The sequence below is a fragment of the Pelmatolapia mariae genome, linkage group LG10_11 (genome assembly GCF_036321145.2).
Source record: "Pelmatolapia mariae isolate MD_Pm_ZW linkage group LG10_11, Pm_UMD_F_2, whole genome shotgun sequence".
Taxonomy (NCBI): Eukaryota; Metazoa; Chordata; class Actinopteri; order Cichliformes; family Cichlidae; genus Pelmatolapia; species Pelmatolapia mariae.
This window is the reverse complement of record NC_086236.1, coordinates 20512501-20530678: the sequence shown is the minus strand read 5'-3', so window position 1 is coordinate 20530678 and position 18178 is coordinate 20512501. Positions and strand designations below refer to the sequence as shown.

At 41.4% G+C, this 18178-nt stretch overlaps 1 protein-coding gene across 7 annotated transcripts in view; it reads left to right on the top strand.

Annotated features, from left to right (window-relative positions):
• Positions 1 to 18178, top strand: part of LOC134637958 (neurexin-2-like) — a 138371-nt gene that overhangs the window by 46941 nt on the left and 73252 nt on the right. For 4 of the 7 annotated variants that reach the window (XM_063488541.1, XM_063488537.1, XM_063488539.1 and 1 more), the window contains exons 6-14: positions 1296 to 1725; positions 2412 to 2795; positions 3688 to 3891; positions 7453 to 7479; positions 12522 to 12641; positions 12731 to 13112; positions 14171 to 14361; positions 14589 to 14762; positions 18057 to 18176. In XM_063488541.1, coding sequence (XP_063344611.1) covers positions 1296 to 1725; positions 2412 to 2795; positions 3688 to 3891; positions 7453 to 7479; positions 12522 to 12641; positions 12731 to 13112; positions 14171 to 14361; positions 14589 to 14762; positions 18057 to 18176 — 2032 coding nt within the window. The remainder of the gene's footprint in view (positions 1 to 1295; positions 1726 to 2411; positions 2796 to 3687; positions 3892 to 7452; positions 7480 to 12521; positions 12642 to 12730; positions 13113 to 14170; positions 14362 to 14588; positions 14763 to 18056; positions 18177 to 18178) is intronic. The other 3 variants (XM_063488542.1, XM_063488538.1, XM_063488535.1) reach the window with 1 other exon arrangement.

Below are 18178 nucleotides of genomic sequence, written 5' to 3'. Positions count from 1 at the left end.
ATATAATAGCCCTGCAGAGGTCACAGTGTCTTTTTGTAGCCATCTGTGCGTTTTCGCTGGTGTTGTTGGTTGTTTACTGAAAACACGCTGTTCCCTCTTTGTGTAAGTGACTGCCTTGATTGACTGTCTTCCCATTTTAAAATTGCTTGTTACACTCATTTCTCGATGGTCAGTTTCGCCATCTGATTTCACTGCTTAATTAGTCACACTGAGGCAGTGTGAAGTGTGATATTGGCTCAAATTGCCTCTCAGCTCTGCTGTTAGTCCTCTGTGCTGTGTGGTGTGTCACCTCAGGCAGTGACTGGTTGCAGAGTGATGTGGCAGATAACAGTGGGCTCGGGGTGACTTACAACTGATACAAAATGAGACAAGGACCGTGGTTTCCTACTGTGCATATTGATGAAGCCAGAATGAAAGCAGAAAATACAACAACAAGACAAAGAAGCCTGCGCAGGCATTCTCTCCCAGTATGCTTTATGTTGAAAACAGGGCATTGTCTATCTGAAGTCTTGTATATGCAAGTAAATATATGTTCAAAAGGTTGTTTTTGTATTTCACTAAAATATTAAATCACCAGCAAGATATTCCTCAAAGGCAAATGAGTTTCTCATGTACATTTATTCATGCCGGAGTGCAAAATCCGATTTATTTATTTTTTTAACGACTGTTCTGCAGATCACGAGTGCATGTTTACTAAATTTACCCATTTTAAATAATAAATTTCGCGCTGAGCTTGTAAAGGGTCAAGGCCGCCTCTCTCCCACTCACCATCTCTGCCTTGACTTGATCTCTTTCAGTTTACCTCGGTATAAATACACCAAATTGTTTGCCATCGTGTGGGTGCAGTGTTCCTCCTCCTGTTCCTCCGCTCTGAATTTAAGATGATTATGTCAGACACATTGTGCATTCCTAAATGAGCCAGTTAAATGTCTAAAATATAAGCATTTGCATCTAAATCTAAATGCATTTTCTTTTTTTTCTTTTTTTTTTGCAATTTCACAAGCGGTTTAACACCTGCTGCCTTCTTGTTGTCTCGTGATAATCTCCTCATAATTTGTTGGTAATTAAAATATTTTTATGATCTACCTGAAATCCTGCAGAATAAATGCACTCAAATGTAAAATCACTAAAGTGCTTTCTGTCTCAGCTCCGGGTTCAGGAATGATTCACCGTGTTGTCGGCTGCTGTGTCCTATTGATTGTCGTGTTTATTGATGACTAATATTCAACCTTTGCACTAAATTCATTCCGCTTTTCCAGCTGTCATCTCACCACGACATCTCTCTCATTTATTAGGTGGTCTACAAGAATAATGAGTTTAGACTCGAGCTGTCACGGCTGGCTGAACAGCGAGACCCCAAGATCAGTATCCATGGTGACCTGATATTCAGCTGCGAGGATGTGGAAGCCCTGGAGCCGGTCACCTTCGACACGCCGTCTGCCTACTTGACATTGCCCAGGTGGAACACAAAGAAAACGGGGTCCATATCTTTCGACTTCCGCACCACAGAGCCCAGCGGCCTTATGCTGTTCAGCCATGGCAGCCTGCAGGGCACGCAGCCTGATAGGAAGCCCCGGGCCGACTTCTTTGCCATCGAGCTGCTCGACGGATTTCTCTTCCTCGTCATGGATATGGGCTCTGGCAGCATCAAGATGAAAGCCAGTAGCAAGAGGCTCAATGATGGCGAGTGGTGCCATGTGGACTTCCAGAGAAAAGGGCGCAATGGTAAGTCAGTGTTGTGTTTTTGTGAAAGCGGGGTACGCCTTCTGTCTGCTTCTGCTGCCGTGTTTCTCTAGTTTTAGCTGTGGAGCAGACTATAAAGGGTTCCAAGCTGTGAAATCGCCATATGTCAGCATGGATACAGTCACTCTGGCACGCTCCTGTTTTTTATTCACTGCGGTGAAACATGCATGCATATTAGCTTTTAATTACAATTATATTTTTAGTCGCTATAATCTACATGTGACATTTTTAAATTTGTGTTAACCTATTTAACAAGTGGCCAATTACACAGTCACCCAACTCAAATTAGGAATTGCCTGCCTTATTAGTGCGGTACGTATGTGGAAGACAAGATTGCACTTCGTCTATTTTGGCCTCACATTTCTATAAATAAAATCCATTTCTTCTCAAGGATCCCAAATTCACAGGTCGTCACTTTTACAGATCAAGTTTTAGTTTTTGCTTTTGCCCAAAGCCCAAGCAAAATAATCTCCCAAGGACACATAGTGCAGTTTTATTATATTCACTTTTTTTTAAGACAAGCAGCCTGGTGCCCACTTCCTCAATCTTGCAGTTTGTTCTTGCCTTTCATTCAGCACAACCCACGCACACACCTGTCTTCCTTTTCTGCAACAAAAAAAAAAACTGTGTAAGTGCAAGTTGACTCACACTTAATGCCTGGCCCACAGGTTTTATTTCAGTGAACAGCCAGAGCATCCCCTTTTCTGCTAATGAAGGCAGTGAGATCCTTGACCTGGATGGGGACATGTATCTTGGAGGTTTGCCAGAGGATCGTCAAAACCTCATGCTGCCCCCTGAGGTATGGACGGCGTCCCTCGGCCTCGGCTACGTGGGCTGTGTGAGGGACCTGTTCATTGATGGACAGAGCCGTAACCTCCGGAGGCTGGCAGAAATTCAAAGCGCCACAGGTGTCAGCAGCTTCTGCACCAGGGAGACTCACGTCAGGTGTACCAGAGACACATGTGCCAATGGTGGACACTGCAGAGAGGGCTGGAATCGCCATATTTGTGACTGCAACAGTACTGGGTACCTAGGCCCCAGCTGCGAGAAGGGTAAGAGTATCTAAGAAGGATGGCAGTAGATGGGGAAGACAAAAAGTTTTTTTTTTCCTTTTTAAAGGTGCTGCAAAGCTTTTAGCACACTTGGCTAGTATTTTATTTATTAAGTTAGGTGTGTAGTGGCTTAAAAGTCTCTGTAAATATAGAAACAATGTAGATATAGACAAATTTCATTATCGAAAGAACTTAGTGCTCAGGCTTCCTAAACAATAAGAATTTCATTTGCAGTTGCATTATGATCATACTGCCTAATGCCATCTCTATTCAAATGAGAGGCATGCTCTCAATCCAGAATAACTCTCCAAATATACAAACCAACCTGGTGACAATGACAGTATCATGGAAAATGATGCTGTTTTTAATGTGAGCCATTCAACAGCAAATTGCGGTATTTACCTACAGTAGAGCGATTCATTAATGGCTTGTCAGTATCATGAGGTTACCAGTACTATGAGCATTTCATCAGAAATGCAGTGGTTCTTCAGCAGAGTGATTCGGCCTGAATCACTCTGCATTCACCATGCAGATAACTTCCTCACATAGAGGCCAAATTACGCAGCTCCATTGGCAGCTAATAGTATGAGGAATGAAAATCCCCCTTCTATTGCGCTGTGTTGGGAATAAATCCTTCAGAAATTTGATTGCGCCTGCAATCTCGCCACTCTCTCTGTGTGCTCCAGGCTTTTTCTGCCATCTGGTGCGGCAGATGAAAACTGCAATCTAAAAGGATATCATGTCGCACCCAAAATAATCTCAGACCAAATTTAGGTTTAGTTCCATAAATGCCTCTTCATGTTTTTAATTTCACGCTGTGATTCCCTCTGGATGTCTGCTAACACTTTTTTTCCCTCCCGTTTTTGGTCAAATCCAATTCCTAAATCTGCAGAGGCCACCATGGTGAGCTATGACGGCAGCATGTATCTAAAAGTGGTACTGCCGAGGACGCTGCACACAGAGGCCGAGGACGTGTCTCTGCGCTTTATGTCCCAGAGGGCCTATGGACTGCTGATGGCCACCACCTCCCAGCAGTCTGCAGACACCTTGCGCTTGGAGCTGGATGGAGGCAGAGTGAAACTCACTGTGAACCTGGGTAATGCTGCTGCGGCAAATATGAGCACATACTGTAATCCCTCTTGAACTTTTAGGCCGCGTTACTTAGACAGATACCTCTGTGTATTTGTTTTGTCTGAGGCTCTCTCATCCCCATCTGCATACACAGTATATACAGTGGCCTAAAAAAAAGAAGAGTAAAGCACACCCCCCTGGTTGTTTTGCATGCTCCTATAATTTATTTCAGAAGCCCGCAGTGGTTCTGTCAATTTTAGAAAGAGCAGCTGGGTCTAAGTGAAAATGAATTAATTAAATAATGAATTATCAGTTTGAATTAAAAAGTAGCATAATGTGATGTCATTAGGGGATATCCTTGTCAGCGTTCTTTTTTGCCAGCTCTGCTTTGATTTCCTTAAACCAGGAAATTTTAAAGAAACATTACAAATAACGTAAAAAAAGATGCATATTATAACCTGCTGAATATTTGTTTGTCTTCAGATACAGACAAGACTATATAGAGAGAAAAATGGTATGATATGCAAGTGCCATTGTGTTTGCACACAATACGAGCTAAAGCGTCAATATAACGAGACGTCACAGTTATGTCTAAACTTTGCTTTGAAGTAGACTGGGACGTTAAATTAAAATATGTTTCAAGGTTATGTCTTTATTGAATACCTTATACTGCAGAGGCAGAAGGGAAAGAAAGGGAGAAAATGTATATTTTTGTGCTCTAAAGACAATGCTTTCTCTATTGTTTACACATAAAATGCAGAACAAAATACAAAAAGCTGTGGAAAAACAAGGGATTAGTGACTTTTTAGGCTACTGTATATGTGTATGTATATTCTGCCTTATCTTTCTCTCTCTCTCTTTCTCTGCCTCTCTCTCTTTCACTCTCTCACTCTTTCAGTTCATCCCTTGGTCAGGTCCCACCTGACCGTCTCGGCTCTTTCAGCCCTTCAATGGCTTGTCTGCAGTTCAAGGAGAAGGCAGTCAGAGACCTGATCCGTCATTACGCTGAAATATTACCGCTTAAACTGCTCACATTGTAGATGTGTCCATTGTAGTTCCTTCCCCTCACATTTACTGGCCTTTCCAGTTTAGAGCCGCTTCACTGAACAGAGAGTACCAGTGATGGCCGTACAGACACACGCACTCACGCGCACGCACACATACAGACACACATCTGCAGCAGAAAGTCACTCTGGTCTCTGGCTGTCTGTATCCACTGCTCTGTGATGGTTGACAGCCTGAGAGCACTCTGCAGCCACATAACTTACACCGACATATTGAACCACAGTTGGTTAAATTGGTTTCATTATTCAGAACATGCAAATGATGTGTGGGTGAGCCCATTTTGAGGCCAAAAATGTGAACATTTCAGCTGGATTGAGAAGATAGTGACTGTTGTAGATATGAGAAAATGTTGGCAAAGCATTACATTTGTGCTGTTGTCACTTTTTTCACGGTGTAACTATCATTGTGGCTGCAGGTTGTGCAAATCGCCACTTTTCCTCTGTGTGTAACTCGGAAAATATATTACCGTCAGGCCTGCAGGACAAACAGCAATTTGAGCTGAAGATGGATCGAGAGTTGGGCTTTTTTAGTAGAGGTGCATTAGCCTACCAGATTTAATAAACGAATTGTATAGAATTAAATCTGTCACAATAATGTGTGCATAAAAAAACACAGTCATGAATAATATACTTATAATGTATTACATCTACGGACTACTAGTTGATTAACCTCTCATATATTAGATTGCACAGGCTCTTCTTCTTTAAGCTGCTCCCTTTAGTGGTCCCCACAGCAGATCATCTGCCTCCGTCTCACCCCATCCTCTGTCACACAACCTTTATTGTCTTCCTCTTTTTCCTCCCTCCTGCCAGCTCCATATTCAACAACCTTTGTCCAATCCACTGTCCCTCCTTTGCACACGTCCAAACCATCTCAACCTAGCCTCTCTAACTTTTGCCTCTCGACTTGAACTGTCTCCCTCATATACTCATGTCTAATACTGTCCATCCTGGTCACTCCCGATGAAAATAGCATCTTCAGCTCGGCCACCTCCAGCTCGACCTCCTGTCTTTTATTGTCAGTGCCACCGTCTCCAAACCACACACCATAGCAGGTCTCACTATCGTCTTGCAAACCTTCCCTTTCACTCATGCTGCTATATTCTGTCACAAATCACACCTGATACTGGTCTCCATCCATCCTGTCTTTTCTTGACCTCCCTTGTTTAGTGTTTCTATGAATAGTTGGCCTCAGACATTAAAACTCATACACCTTGATATCTTTACTCCTTGCTTCTTCACCATTACCCCTCTCTCACTCACTCACATTTATTCTTTCTTCATTTATTCTATTCTACTGACTTTCATTACTCTTCTCTCCGGAGCATACCTCCACCTCCCCAGGCTCTCTTCCACCTGCACCCTACTCTCACTACAGATCACAGTGTTATCTGTGAACATCGAAGTCTACGGAGACACCTCTCTGACCTCTTCTGTCAAGCTGTCCATTACCATTACAATCAACAAGGGCCTCAGAGGTGATCCCTGATATAATCCTACCCCCACCTTAAAAACCCATCTGTCACATCAGTTGCACACCTCACCACTGTCCTCATACATGTCCTGCACCACCCTCTGATATTTCTCTGCCGCTCCTGTTTTCCCCATGCAGTACCACACCTCCACTCTTGGCACCCTAACATATACTTTCTACCGTATCATATCATATGCTAGATCCTGAAAGATGCAGTGCAATTCCTTCTGACCTTCTCTATACTTCTTCATCAACACTCTCAAAGCAAAGATCGCCTCTGAAGTACTCTTTCTTGGCATGAAGCTTGATCATCACTTCTCCTCTTAACCTAGCTTCAACAACTATTTCCTGATCATATATCTCGATGGTATACAGGTTAATTGTCACTGACTGCAAATTCAGCCTCAGTGACGTCTGTGACTGTTTATTGTTCAGTAGCCACCTGTTCTCTGCAGTAAAGTCACTGTGTCTATTCTCAGAGAAATTTTACAAGGTTTTCATGTTTCTCGTGTTAAAATCAGCATAATTATCTCCTCGTGAGACACTCAAATCTAATACGAGTTTCATTTTCCAATTTTGTTATCTGACAATTTTCCTCACAGCAGTGTGAGTTTGCCGAATTACCCCAAAGCAGATGTAGGTGGAGCGATCAGTCGTGTTATCTGAAACAGATAAATCCTGCCGATTCTAAACGTAAGCAGTCGTAGCAGAGCCGGTATGGATGCTAAAAATAACTTCACTGCACCTCTACTTTTATTGTCCTTAAAACTCTCATTGATCCCAGCTTTGACCGGGTCTCTTGTATTTCCAGCAGTGCCAGACACATGCTGGGAATTTTTTTTTTTTCCTTTCACTCACCGTTCCTTTTTTCTTCCTCAGAGAGGAAGGTGGCGGTTTAGACTCTTCAGGCTGTCCCCGGATGGTGGGCTCTGAAAAGCACTGAATTGTCTGCAGAATGTACCTTGAAGGATGTGAAATGATCTCCTCTTGTGCTGTTCTCTTTTTTTTTTTTCTTTTAATCTCACCATCTCACTCTCTCTCTCACCAGATTGTATCAGGATAGGCTGTAATCTCAGTAAGTGTCTCCTATGATTATAATTTTATTTACTGTACCATGATTTAGGGAACATGCTCTGTGCCTCTGCTCCCACATGAAAGAGAATATAATTCATTTATTCTGCCACACAATTGTCTTTGTTTACTGTTGCTGTTATCTTCCTCACAAGCATCAGTATAAAGATAAGAACATGAGTGGGACTTCACTGTGGCACGCAGCTGTACAGTTGAATATAATTGGGATCCTGTTGTCATGAAATCTACCAATTCAAATTAGACACATTTTCAGTGTAATGATGCTGTAATCATATGTAGCTATTTTTGACATACAATAGTCTGCTGTTGGGCTGCCAATGAGTCTGCCATTCATCTGCCTCTGACTAATTTGCTCACATAGCTGATAATTGGGTACAGTTAAAATATAACCAGTAATTGTCTTTAGTGGGAAAATCAGTGTCTCAATTTCACTTTAGGGAAAAAAAACAACTGCTTTATTAGGAGTAATCAGACTGCAGTGACAGAGCTGAGATAAACTTAAAGGTTAGAATGAAATCAGATCAATAGCAGAGCTTCAGAAAATCAATGACTTGTTTTGGCTAAAATGTGTAAAAATAGATACAGATTGGTGCAGACAATTCGCAGCTCTGGACACCTTTTTATTAGAGTAACTGTCACGAAACATGTTCCATGCTTAAATATCTCCTTTTATATACCGCATCTCCTTTTACTCTGATTACCAATGCCTCATTAACAGATTAACAGATTGCTTTTTCATCAATAAACGTTTTGATTGCACATCGTTGACTATTTGCCATAAAGTACAGGACAATAAATGAAATAAATGTTGAAAATGAACCGAAAACATAAGCTAAAAAAATGGCAATAAAGATGAGAATCTATCCAAAAAGAAGAAAAAAAACATTTCCATGAAGCTACAGGGTCTTTTAATAATTTAGCTGACCCAAAGGAAAATGAATACTAAAAGTAAGATTTTCCCCTGGATTAACGGAATAGATTTGCTGGTTTTTCTGTGCTCTTGTGAAGTGGAGTGGTAGTTCAGGTCGCACCGCAGTGATGCTGGAATTTATGATGCAGATTGTTGCTCTCGCCCGATAGTGAGAAACAGGCAATTTAAGTTTGGGTTCAGACTACAGCGGTGTGAGAAACAGATAAACGCTATTGCCAGTGGAGAGGTGAGCGGCTCTCTGATTTAGATCATCCTATACAGAGGAGGCTTATGAATGCTTATAAAAGTTATCACTATAATTGAGTGCAGACTGAAAGCTTGTTCCCTATCCTCATGTATGAATAATTCTTTGATACTTCAGAATAAAAACCTCTCAGTGTTCGTGTTAGAAAACGATTCACAGAAAAGCCGGCGTATTGCCAATTATTATGCATTTAAAATCACGAGAGGTAGATACTCTGATAAAGACAACTCTTTGTGTACTCTCAAATATATTTGACAGTGAATCCCGGATAAGTGAAGAATCCATAACCCGCAGTCAGTAAGGTGCAGGTTTAACAGCTTTTACAATACAGTTGTACACAGATTTACTGCACATGTATGAAATTATTGAACTGCTCGTTATATTGAATCAATTATATTGTTTTTCTCTGTGCGAGGTGAGTAAAATGTGTGCATTTATGTGTGTTTGTGTGTGTGTTTTTATGTGTGCGGATGGTTGAATGGAAGTTAGGTGCCTGTGTGCTATCTCAGTGACTCACCTGCATAGAGCGGTTTATATCCACTTTAAATGGTTTGTTGCACTCAGTGGAAAATATACAGATTAAACCTTATGCAAAGAAAGCTTAGCAGAGAAAAATGCATTGAGCATTGTCTGCCTATCTATTATCTTCATCAGATATCTGCCCTGGAAATTCTCCTTCTCTACCAGCAGATGGCATTATAACATTGTGCATTGTCCACTTTATTTGTGTCTTCTGTATTCATTAAACTGTTTGTATCCTGCATCAGTTGCCTCTAAAATAGCTTAACTGGGCACATGTGGCAATGAATGGCTTCCTAATGGTTATTCAGTATTAGAAGATGTACACAGATTTTTAAACTGCAGAATTACCTGCTTAAATTATTAAGACACTAATCACCAAAAACAGCGCTACTGTACAGTTTGCGTTATATACTTTTTAAATACATTTGTTTTCCCCGCTTTGATGGATTACCTTCTAACTTGACCGCAGGCTAAAGAATTCCGATTTCTCAGGCAAGGTGTCTTTCAAATGTAGCTTACTTCCGAAGGAATCTGGGAGGAAAGCCCATCTGCAACAGCTGCTTGGAAACTGTCCACAACTGGATACACAGTGGGAGGGTAATCGCTGTAAGAACAAATGTTGCTGCAGTGTTCTTGATTAATTATATGGAGTCTGGGAAAGCGTGGTGCGCACACTTTTGAAATGAGGAATTTGTTCGACAAATTTGCTTTTTATTAAGACGCAAATCCTGCAGCCATAGTGTCAGCTCACTCATGAGTCTGACCTGTATAACTCCACCGAGCCTTTGAAGTTATTATTGAAAGCATCACTCAAATACAACTGGGGATCAGAATGGACAATATGGACCTTTCTTTCAAGCTTTTGAAAGGGTTTCAAAGGGTTTACAATCAGATGTCTGTGGTGAATACACTTTTCTATTCCACCATTTTGATCCACTCTGCAGTGTTACAGATAGAGAACTCTTTCTATCATAAAATATACATTTAAATGCTGGTTCTTTATTTAAAAGTATTGAGAAACCGCGTTCATTATTTATTATTATATACATTACTTTCCCTGCTGCAACTATTTAAACTATTCGCTGTAGAGATCAGGTCTAGGCTGCAGTGAACCGGTAAGCTTCTTTCTGACTCCACATCCATGGATCATTCATTCATCGTTCATTTTTAAACTGTATCCATAATCAAGCTATATGAGCTAACATCCCACCTCACTGCTATAGCAACCACACTATTGCATTTCAATAAGGGGCCAGGACCACTGATGCCATTGCCCTTATTCTGTGGATGCTTTGTTTTTATAAAAGATGGGTTAAAAGTAGAATCATCTTAAAGTTGTTTCAGACAGCATGAACTAAGATGCTGTACCAACACACAGTATGAGAAGAACAAGGATTCATTTTGAACTGCGAGGTGTGCAAAACTACTTTACACAGAGTTGTAAATTAGCACAATTGGTCATCTTTAAACCTGCATTCTTTAAAATGGCCAGCGGGGGGCGACTCCTCCAGTTACTTAAAAATAGGGGGGGGGGGGGGGGGGGGGCTTTGCTCTCTGCCCTCTTTACATTTTTCAGATGAGTTTATGGCCTCGATTGTTAGCGTCAGGTCTTGAGATCTCGTGTCGAACATGATGCTCAGTTCAGTAAGCAGTCCTCCCCATTACAGTCATAAAAGATGACAGAGCAGGGTAAGCTCCAGGGCAGGCCTCCCTTTTTGATCGATAACTCGCTACAGCATGGGCTTGCATGCTGTTATTTTTGTGTCACCCACAGCTGATTAAAACCTCTGGAATAAAGTTGTATTGTATTGTATTGAAACTGGGTAGTTGTGTTGTCGAACTACATCCCAGTGCAAACAACAGACAAAGAGAAATTGTTCCTGCTAGAAAAATAGTCATTACTGGTTGTACCTGTACTGCTTTACATACTTAATGAATGTGTGCATAGCCCCCCTAATTGCATTTAACACTGTTTGTGAAGGATGCCCAGACTTTAGTTCACCCCTAAGCGATTTCTCAGAACTAACACGATGTTGTGCAAATGTGCACAACAGCAACAGATGTACGGCAACTGCAACAACAAGAAGAGTGGCCTGAGTGTAATTTTAAAATGATGATATGATTGAAAGCATGTTCAGTATTGCACTTGTAGTATCACCACTTTGGGTCTTGATCTATCCAATTGTATTAATGATATAAACAGAATTTTATGTGTAAAATATTTAGAAATTCCTGTTTTGTGCTTGCAAGAAATTTGACTTTGTTGTTCTATTTTGATATTATTGTGTTTGGCTTCATATGCTGACATTAGATAGCAGGCAAGGTCCCCATGCAGAAACACAGATAAGCCGAATAGTCCATACTGTCTTGCATTCCTCTGTTGCCTCTTTCATTACAGCAAATCTCGTCTGTACCTCTGCTATCATGATAGTCACTTACAAGATAAACATTTCTGGGCGGTTTTGTGTTGGACGTGAATCCAGCAAGTTGTGTGTTTTTCATTATCTAAGCGAAGCCATCAAATATACAGGGAGCGGGATTTGATGAGATTGATCTTTCTGGTGTGCATAGTCAATATTCAGCAGGGTGACGGTGAAATGATGCAGTGTGCTGTGAAGACACTTGATATGCAGCTCTGGACAAAGTCTCCAGTCACCATTTTATTTCCCTGAGGATGAAACAGTGAAGTGTTCGGAAACCAGTTGATGTTTTCCATTTATTGCCCTCTGTACGTCCCCTGTAATTCTCCTGCACCCTGAGCTCAATTAGACAGACAAACCCCTAAAGGCGCAGTCAGCTTAGGCATGGCCAATTAGTTTCCCAAGCGATGTCAGAACTCCTTTGAACTGCCGTGTCGGCCTGTTGCATAGGCACTGATTTGGGATGACGGTGCTGCAGTGGCAAGCTTCTGCACTGTGACCTATTTTGAAACCACTGAAAAAGGCTCAGGATAGTGCAGAAATTCAGGAACTTAAAGCTCCGTGTTTGAGACAGGGCTCCAGATACTGCATTGCCCCAACATGTTTCCACCAGCAGTCATCACCCAAATGACCCTACACAGAGAACGCGCAGCTGTGTCATGCAGTACATTTTAAAAATTCGGATTTGAATGGGCTCTTTTGTAGCTGTTTCTTTGTCTCATTTCCCATATTATTGCGTATTGAATGAATGCAAATTATTGCTTGCTGGTTTGTGGCTTTGTCTGTGAGTGATAAGTAAATGAATGTATGCACCCTGAGAGTGCTTCAAATGTTGAGTGCTTTGTGTCGAAGGCTTGTACGCTGAGCTCATGTGGTATGATTGTCACTTGACGCTTTCTTCCTCTTAGGCAAGGGACCAGAGATACTCCTTGTAGGCGAGAAGCTGAATGACAACGAGTGGCACACAGTGAAAGTGGTGCGGCGTGGGAAGAACTTGCAGCTTTCTGTAGACAACGTGACTGTGGAAGGTATAGTAGGGAGAAAGTGGCTATAGTAGAAAAAAAGGCACAGATACTGAAATGCATTTTCAGTTGAAAAAGAATGCTTTGTTACTTAGGCCACATGACCGGCGCCCACACCCGCCTGGAGTTCAACAACATCGAGACGGGGATCATGAGCGAGCGCCGTTTCATCTCTGTGGTGCCTTCCAACTTCATCGGACATTTGCAAGCCCTCTCCTTCAATGGGATGCTCTATTTGGACCAGTGCAAGAATGGAGACATCTCCTACTGCGAGCTGAATGCTCGGTTTGGCATGAGGCACATTGTTGCCAATCCTGTAACTTTCCTAACGCAGGCCAGCTACTTGGCTTTTTCCACTCTACAGGCCTACGCCTCCATGCACCTCTTCTTCCAGTTCAAGACCACTAGCCCCGATGGGCTGATCCTTTACAACTCAGGAGATGGAAGTGACTTCATTGTGGTGGAGCTAGTCAAAGGGTAAGTACCAGCGTCTAATATACATGCAGGCGTGTGATGAAGAAATCTGAAAAAGGGGTTTATTTTTTCATTCACTGTATTCCAACCAAACAGTATTTGTCTTGGAAAAATAAAGCACGAACGGGAGCTTTTCTTATTTCCTGGCCTCGAAATTACCTAATCATAATTCATATCTTGAATCCATCACCCCGCAGCACTGCAGAGAGATACCAAATGGCTTTAAAATCATTTGTTCATTATAAATAATTCTGTTAAAGGGAGTCGAGCACAGAGAGGCAGCGCAAGTTCAAAAAAGTCTCACTTGTTCCCGTACTCGAGCACATTTTGGCACTTTGACACCGTCTCAAATACGTTTCAAATGTTTTATTCATCGTAAATAATTTTTGTTGCAGAGAGAATCGCAGAGAAAGGTCGTTAAAACAGAGCAAGCAAAGCAACAATTGTATCTTCCCACTGTCAGACCTTGCACAGACTTTCTTCCCAGTAAGCAATTAGTCAGCGGGAAGCCTTGTTCAGCTCTGGAGCCTGCAGCAGAAGCTCAGGCAGACAACACAGACAAAAAAAATGGTTTCCAACACTTCTGTCATAGTTTTCCGGCTGCTCGGTGTTATGTGTGAAGTGTAGCAGCTTATTCATGGATGTTGCTTTACTTTGATTTAAGCAAGATGTCGTTTTTGACAGTGTGCCGTCTAATGATAAAATTTAATGTCAACATATTGGTGTGCCTAAAGCATTACCTTCTGTGTTTACATAAATTCACTGTTATTTGTTTGAACATAAACAAAATACTTGAATATGTTCAAGTAGTTTGAGCCCCGGCAGAAATAGAACCACAAAACAGATTGGTAGACAGAAGTGTGCACAGCTGCATCGCCACGCATGACACTGGAGTAATTTGAACCACGCTTTAATCGTATAAAAGTCACGCACACAGTCTGTTTTTACTTATCCGCTTGCTACGTAAAGGTGGTATTGTTGAGTTGCTGGTGGCATGTGGCATGTGAAGAAATAATTATAGATAAGAAATGGCATTTGTAAACATTTGTGTTGTCATGCAGGTACATCCATTATGTTTTTGACTTGGGAAATGGGCCGTCACTAATGAAGGGAAACTCTGACAAGCCACTAAATGACAACCAGTGGCACAATGTGATGATTTCCCGTGACAACAACAATGTGCACATCCTCAAGATTGATTCCCGCACTGTCACCCAGCACTCCAATGGAGCCCGCAACCTGGATTTGAAAGGTATCACTAAAGATATAGTTGGTACTTGTGGCAAAAACTAATGCTTATTAGTCAATTTTGTTGACATTTGCTCTGAAAAAAATACTATATTGCAAAAATTTAAAGTGTGTACATATGTAAAACACGCTGTTTTTCGGAGTGGTTCAGTGCATGCACTAGCAAGCACTTGGATACGGAAAATGTTTTTCTGGCGAAATTTCCTCCTGATCAATTCCTCTATCTTAAAGGGGAGCTGTACATTGGAGGTGTTGGGAAGAGCATGTACAGCAGCTTGCCCAGGCTAATAGCATCCCGGGAAGGATACAAGGGCTGCCTGGCATCTGTGGACTTGAATGGAAGACTCCCTGACCTCCTAGCAGATGCCCTACACAAGGTGGGGGAGGTGGAGCACGGCTGTGGAGGTGAGGACATGTGAAACACCTGTGAATCATTCGGTGTTCTGATTTCATTGTACTTCACAGGTGGTACTCCCGAAAAGAGGGGAGCAGGTAGCTGAAAATTAATCACACCTCATTTGTTAGGACCTGAAACATCTTTGTTGTTTTGTGTATTATTATTTCCTTTCAACCTAATCTAACGTGCAATACTGTCATGCAGCAGTAAAGACATTCAGCTGCTTTTATGGACCTCTAACAGAAAACACTCAGCGGAGTGGACAGTTCTGCCAAGGCTAAATAGTTACAAAAAATCTCAAATAAGGTAGCCATTACTTAACAAAGGCTGACCTGGATGTGACAGAATAGATGTATGCTGTATATGTACTTGAACTGGTGGTGACGCTTGGAGAAGGTCAGACATTTTTCTCTGTCAGTTTTGCACCATTTATTAGTTACCGGTGAGGAGCTTCAGTCGGTGGAAAATGATTGTGGCCCAGTGGTGAATTTAGGTTGAGCACAAAGGATTAGAAGTTATTAATCTTCCTGTGATTGGGGAAAAAAACAGAAAACTCAAAAGTGTCATGTGAACTTGATTCAATACATTTTTGAGTTTTCTCAATTTTTTTGTTATTGACTTTGCTGCTGTGTTAATTTTGGCGGCACATTTTCATTCAGTTTTAGTCTTAATTTTTGTTTGTATTATTGTGGACTAAATCTAAATTCAGTTAAGTTTCAGTAAAAGTTTGCTGTTTTTTCCAGTGAGACTTGCTCCACACTTGGATCAAATGGATATTATTTACCTGGATCGCTTCCCAACTTCTCCCACATCACACATTGTCTTAAAGGGGAGCATTGGATCTCGACTGGATCTCACCTCCCCTGGAAATTTTCATCTCGTTTTTATTCGTGGGTGAAAGTATCAATCAATTCTGATCCTGAAAAATCACTTGTCATGGTGCTGGGTCACTTGAACAGTGTTTGTGAGATCTTAGACTTTTCAGGTTTTATTTTCTATTTGACATTGGTTTGTTTTATGTTTATTTTTATTTCAATGTATTTTGGCTTTTCCCTAGTCACTGATTTTCTTTAGAAATTAGTTTTCCTTTAGTGTTTCATCCTCTTGTGTCAGTCCACCAGTATTAAATTTATTCATGCGTCTGCATTTATCTCACTTCCTGCTTTATTTTGATAAATTGTTCCTTGTGCTTTGCTTTTAGTTTTTCGTCCCTTGTCTCATCCTCTGTGGTTTAGTTCAGCTGTGTCTTGTTTTCCCCAGCTGTTTCCACTTCCCTGATTGCCCTTCTGTGCGTAGATATATAATAACGTCTTCGTCAGAGCATCTGTTCCCTTTGCCCAAGTGTCTCCTAGCCCCCTGTGTGTTTTCTAGTAGCTTATAGTTTTCTGTTTTCCCCTTTTTGATTTTGCAAACAGCCAAAAAAACGGTTGCTTTCAGTTCACTACAGTTCGCTTTCACACGTCGGCCTTTGGGTCCTCCTCCACACAGTCTATAGCATCCACGGGTCCATGACAGCAATGTTATTCATGCTGCAATAGCTCTATTTAAGAAACACTGAGTAAAGTGAAGAGGATGAAGCTGATAGTTATCCACAACATTGTTTATTTTGTGAAGCATCGGATGGATTTGAACAGGTAAAGTACATTCTGTCTGGCCTCAAGTACGACAGACCTAAATTAAACACGCATGTGTTTTTGAATGAATTGTTGAATCTAGTTTAGCTCTTAGTGATCTTCAACTGCTCTGATCTTTAGCATTAAGGTTCTCTCAGCCTTTGACGTAAAGATTCAGAAACATTTTCAAGTAACTGTTGTCAGTCCATATGGAGTGCGTGTACTATTGGCTTGTAACTATTCGAAAACTGAAACGCTGGTGAAAGCTGTACTCTCTGCAGATTGTTCACATAAAAAGTCAACTGGAAAAACGCTTGCAATCGTGATTAAGCCATTAGGCCTGCGGTCAAAAGATGGTTTCCTTGTTTTGTTATACCTTCCTTCTAAAAAAACAACTGAGGCATTAACTTATAATGCCTCAGTTGGTGAATTGTTATACTCATAATATCCATATCCAGGGTTTGAACCATTTAAGTACATTTTCAGTGTCACCATTGCATACATTAATAATGCCACATATTTGTTTTTCAAAGGCAAAGAGGGCATGAATACTGAAAACTAAAGTGTGTTAAAACTTCAGTTTTAAGGGAACTCTTATACATCTGCTCAGGTTTTACTAACAATTCATTTGGATGGACAGGACTCAGACAACTACCAAGCACATTCACGTGCATGATGCATCCCACGCAGATGTGGGCAATTAATTTTCCTGAGTGGCCACATAAGAAAGTGGGATTGTTGTGAGCGCACCAATAAGCTAATAAAGAGAGAAACTCAATACAGAGCAGAATTCAGTTTGTCTTAGTGGTGCAGCCATCCACAACAGTCCTAGTTTCTCATGTGGATTGCCCTGTGAGAAAATTAATTGCCCATCCTGGATCTAGAGGGTGTCCTCAAGGGAAAATTAGTCTTCTGTATCCACAACTCAGTAATCCATATCTTACAGCTTTTGTACAACAACTAGGGTGAAGCTTGTTGGACTTACAGAGTCAGATACATTTGAAAACTTTAACAGATCAGCAGCTGATAGCTAGATAGAGTGTGTTATGAACATGATTTTTATGAGTAAAACTAATTATATTGGACTGACTTTGGTGCTAAAAATGTGGTTTGGTGGAGCAGAAGAATTAAGGCGGTCTCAGTGGTGCAAACACACACAGATAAAGTTGATACGCAACATAACCTTTAATTCTTTGTGTTGTTAACTAGAATGTGTGCTTAAGTTAACTAAAAATAAGCACCCTGAATCAGATAAAAAAAAAAATACGGATGTTTTATCTAAAATTTCCTTGACTTTAGCCAAAAGTCTACAGTTACATTCACACAGCCTGCCTTGGTGCTCAGTGTTAAGTGGTAACAGTCCTATGCTGACCTACATGTGTAAAAGAGCAATCGGAAAGACATCACAGTCAGCGTGCTGTTGTATACAAGCAAAAAAGACACCCAGTCATGAGCAGATGGCAACAAGGACAAGGATGAGGAGAAAAACGGCCAACGTTTTACTGACAGTATGGCTTTTTTTGTAGAGCTATGGCTGCTGCTGTGCAGAAGTGCCCCAAATCAAACTGGCTTACCACAGCTTGTTACTTTTGCTGTATGTTATTTATTCCGGTTGGCTAGAATTGAAGATGTGTGAATAAAGTGGGGGGGGAAAAAACAGCTGGTAAATCTGCTTTAAATACCCTGCAGGTCCCAGCACCACCTGCACAGAGGACTCCTGCCACCACCAGGGAGTGTGCCTGCAGCTGTGGGAGGGCTTCTCCTGTGACTGCACCATGACCACCTACGGGGGGCCTTTCTGCAGTGACCGT